The sequence below is a fragment of the Octopus bimaculoides genome, chromosome 27 (genome assembly GCF_001194135.2).
Source record: "Octopus bimaculoides isolate UCB-OBI-ISO-001 chromosome 27, ASM119413v2, whole genome shotgun sequence".
Classification (NCBI taxonomy): domain Eukaryota; kingdom Metazoa; phylum Mollusca; class Cephalopoda; order Octopoda; family Octopodidae; genus Octopus; species Octopus bimaculoides.
Window position 1 is genome coordinate 3,540,977 of NC_069007.1, and position 4,238 is coordinate 3,545,214.

General features: G+C 37.9%; 1 protein-coding gene across 1 annotated transcript in view; it reads left to right on the forward strand.

Annotated features, from left to right (window-relative positions):
• Positions 1-2,651: 2,651 nt before the first annotated feature.
• LOC106882763 (uncharacterized) overlaps positions 2,652-4,238 on the forward strand; it is a 14,259-nt gene continuing 12,672 nt past the window's right edge. The window contains exon 1 of the mRNA XM_014933544.2: positions 2,652-2,865. Within this exon, the coding sequence (XP_014789030.1) occupies positions 2,826-2,865 (40 nt within the window). The 5' untranslated portion in view covers positions 2,652-2,825. The remainder of the gene's footprint in view (positions 2,866-4,238) is intronic.

Below are 4,238 nucleotides of genomic sequence, written 5' to 3' on the forward strand. Positions count from 1 at the left end.
TGTGTATGTGTATATATATATAGTCACTTGCAAGCCCACATTAACTGTATATGTGAATGTATGTATATGCATATAATCACTTGCAATCTCAGCCACTGTGTGTATATGTTTGTATATACATAGTCACAAGCAAGCTCACAATCACTGGATATCTGTGTGTGCATGTATGTATGTAGTCACTAGCAAGCTCACACTCTTTCTCTATATGTGTGTGTGTGTGTATTGTGTACACACATGTATATAGTCACTTGCAAGCTCACAATCATTGTATTTGTGTGTCCATATATGTATACATGTTAGACTACGTATATATATATATATATATATATATATAAAGTTCACACAGTGTATATATATATATGTGTGTGTGTGTGGCTGACACGTATAACCATTGGCAAGTTCACTAGTCACCATTTTGTATGTATATGTGTGAGTTAATATGAATGGTGTGTGTGTGTGCATATAACACAACCACTGGTAAATTCATGCAGTTCCAGTATGTGTAAGTGGATCATGAATGCGTGTATGTATGTATGTATGTACGAGGGAGTGCTGAAAGTTCCTGGCTTTATAAGGGCATTGTGAAAGGCCTGGTTGGGGTTCCAAACTTCCGAGTTCCTTAAGAGGACTTAGAAAAACTGAAGGACCACTGCAATAAGCACATGAATCTGAGAGGGGAATATGTTGAATAAAATCACAACTGATCCTCATCCTGTATTTTCTTTTACCCAAAGCCAGGATCTTTTCAGCACCCTGTCATATGTACGAAGATGTGTGTGTAAGATTACATATATATATATATATATGTATGTATATGTATATATATGAATATGATTTGTATATAGCATGCATATATAACCAGTGACAAGCTCAAAAAAAAATCACCCTTGCATATGTACATATATATTTTTATTTGCTCCATTACTTCAAGTCTAGTTTAAACATTGCTCACCCAGAATTATTGACAAAAAAAACATGATTATAAATATTAAAAGAAATACAAAAATGAAAACAAAAGTGTTGTTTTGTCTTTATTCTTCACTGGAATTGGTTAAAGCGTTTGTATTTGTTAACTGTCTGCTGTGATGAAGAGAGACTACAGTCTGTTGTATGGTGGTTCTGAAGGCATGTGGCTTAATGGTTAGTGTATTTGGCTCATGATAGTAAGGTTGAAAGTTCAGTTCCCAGTGATGCGTTGTGTCCTTGAGCAAGACTCTTTATTTCACGGTGCTCCTGTCCACCCAAGAGCCAACCTTGTTGCGGTGTATCACGCTCAATCTCCCCGAGAACTACATTAACAATACACATGTTCCATTGATCGGATCAACTGGAACACTTATAATGGATGGAGTGCCAATTATAGTTGTAATTATGGTGTTTCTATATTGTCTGCAAGAAAAGCAACATCATTTGCATAGTCAGCATCTGATATTTTTATTGCCGGATGTCTTTTATTTCTAATCCTTCCAGGTGTGAATCCATAATCTTTACTGATTTCAATGGATGTTTTGTAAGACATAATCCTGACATATCATAAACAGAATATGGAGCCAGAGTGTTCCCTTGAAGAACACCAGCATGACTACCGAAATATTCAGTGTCTCCCAACTCATCTGGTTAGCTCATGTGTCCTATTTAAAGTATCATCATCATCAGACTACACTGGTTTGGTTGTGATGCGGATGGAGGAGAACTGTTTTATAAAGAAGTTCTGATCACTTAAAGTGGGGGGAAGTTGTGGGAGAGGGTGACCCAGGAAGACGAGATGTAGTATTGAGGGCCGATCTCAAAATGCTGAAGATGAGAGAGGAGTGAGATATGTGGTGCATTGCTGTACTGAAAGACCTGCCCACCACAACTGAATTGAGATCCTAAAACCGAGGTGCCACATAAAAAGCATTGGTGTGGGTGCTGGTGCCATGTAAGAGTACATACTCTGTGGAGTGGTTGGCATTAGGGAGGGCATCTAGCTGAAGAAACCAAGCTGAAACAGATGACTGGGCACTTGTGTGGCTCCTGACCTTGCCAGCCCCTGTCAAGTCATCCAACCCATCCCAATGTAGAAAACTGGTATTAAATATTGGTGACTGAAACAAATAAAAAAACGTATTTATGGACTGGCTCTTGTGTGGGTGGCACATAAAATACACCATTTTGAGCGTGGCCGTTGCCAGTATCGCCTGACTGGCCTTCGTGCCAGTGGCACGTAAAAGCACCCACTACACTCTCGGAGTGGTTGGCGTTAAGAAGGGCATCCAGCTGTAGAAACTCTGCCAAATCAGATTGGAGCCTGGTGTTGCCATCCGGTTTCACCAGTCCTCAGTCAAATCGTCCAACCCATGCTAGCATGGAAAGCGTACGTTAAACGATGATGATATATATATATATATATATATATATATATACACACACACACACAAACATATACATACTTCTCTCAATTGATAAGAACCAAATGATTTGTCACACATACAAATCCAATTGAGATAAAAACTTTTCCAGCTGAACTGGACGAAGTACAATGTGTCTGTGTGTGTGTGCGTGCATGCGCACACATGGACATGTGTACGTACATGTATATAGATATATGCTTGTGTGTATACACCTACCCCTACAATTCCACTGCCAACGACAACACCACTACTCCCATAGCCACCACCTGCTACTACTGTATGTCAAGTGATTTCTCTTCATTTCTTTTTAATATACTCAATCTGGTTTTACACGTATCAACTTGGTTAAAACTCAAAGAAAAACACCTGTGACAGGATTGTAAAAAATATACACACAGGTATATATAAATATCTGTGTGTATATATATATGTATGTGTAATTATAAAATTTCACTAGGAATGATTGATCCAGGTAAGTCTGTGACAAATTGTTTTGACAAAATTTCGTTGTCTTTCATGGTTTATAAAAAACATTGGTTATGTGGTTAAGAAGCTTGCTTTGCAACCATAAGGTACTGCAGAGCACCTCAGGGCAGCCAGTGCTTTGTGAGTGAATTTAGTTGACAGAAACTGTATGGAAGCCCATCATATACATGTATGTATGCACGTACATGCATGTGTGTGTATGTATGTATGTGTGAATATATGTATGTATATGCTTTTGTGTTTCTTTCCCTCCTCCTTCCTCCAGTTATTTGACAACCAATGTTCCTTTGTTTACATCCCCTTAACATAGCTGTTCATCAAAAGGGATCATCAGAATAAAAAATAAAAACCAAACTTAAAAATAAGTCCCAGGGTCAATTTGTTCAGCTTAAACTCTTCAAGGCCGTGCCCCAGCATGGCCACAGGTCACTGACTGAAACATGTAAAATATAAATCAGTAGATTTACTATCTTTTTTTTTATAATTTCTAATTAAAATTCCTTGTTAATTCATGTTCCAATTAGCAGCTTAGTAATGACCAAAGATATTTCTGTAAATTCTTTATTAGTTACAAAATTAATGGAAACAAAGAGGATCGTAGGTCAACAAAAAAATATATATATATATGTGTGTAGATAGATAGACAGACAGACATAAATAGATAAATATAGATGTGTGTTTGTGTTTGTATATGTCTACCCCATCCTTCTGCTTGACAACTAGTGTTTGTTTGTTTACATCCCTGTATGTTACCGGTTTGCCAATGAAGATCAATAGATTAAACACCAAAACTTCAAAATAAGCACTAGGCTCGATTTGTTTGACTACAATCTCTGAAGGTGGTGCCCCAGCATGACCATAGTCCAACAACTGGAACAAGCAGATAATAACAGATAAAAGCACTGTTGGCTACATCATATTTTATGCATTCCGACCCTTTTCAGGAGGGGTGGGCAGCGAAAGACAGAGATGAATGAATTTCAAAGTGAATGTCAGAACTTGAGCAGAATGGAATCTGTGGAATTTTCTTGGAATGCAGCTAATCCCAGATTAGGGTTTTATCAAATGTATTATCCTAATCAACAGCCAATTGTGTTATTTTGTGCCTGTGTGGAGGTTTAGAATTTTGTGTGTGTGTTTCTTTTTAGCAATTATATTCTTATTCTTTTTCTTGCTTAGGTCATTTTTTGACCACAGCCATGCTGGAGCACTGCTTTGAAGGGTTTTTCAGTCAAACAAACACTGACCCCAGGACTTCTTCTTTGTAAACCTAGTCCTCATTCTATCGGTGTCTTTGGCTGAGCTCCTGTGTTATGGGGATGTAAACACACCAACATTGGTTGTCAAGAGCGATGGGGG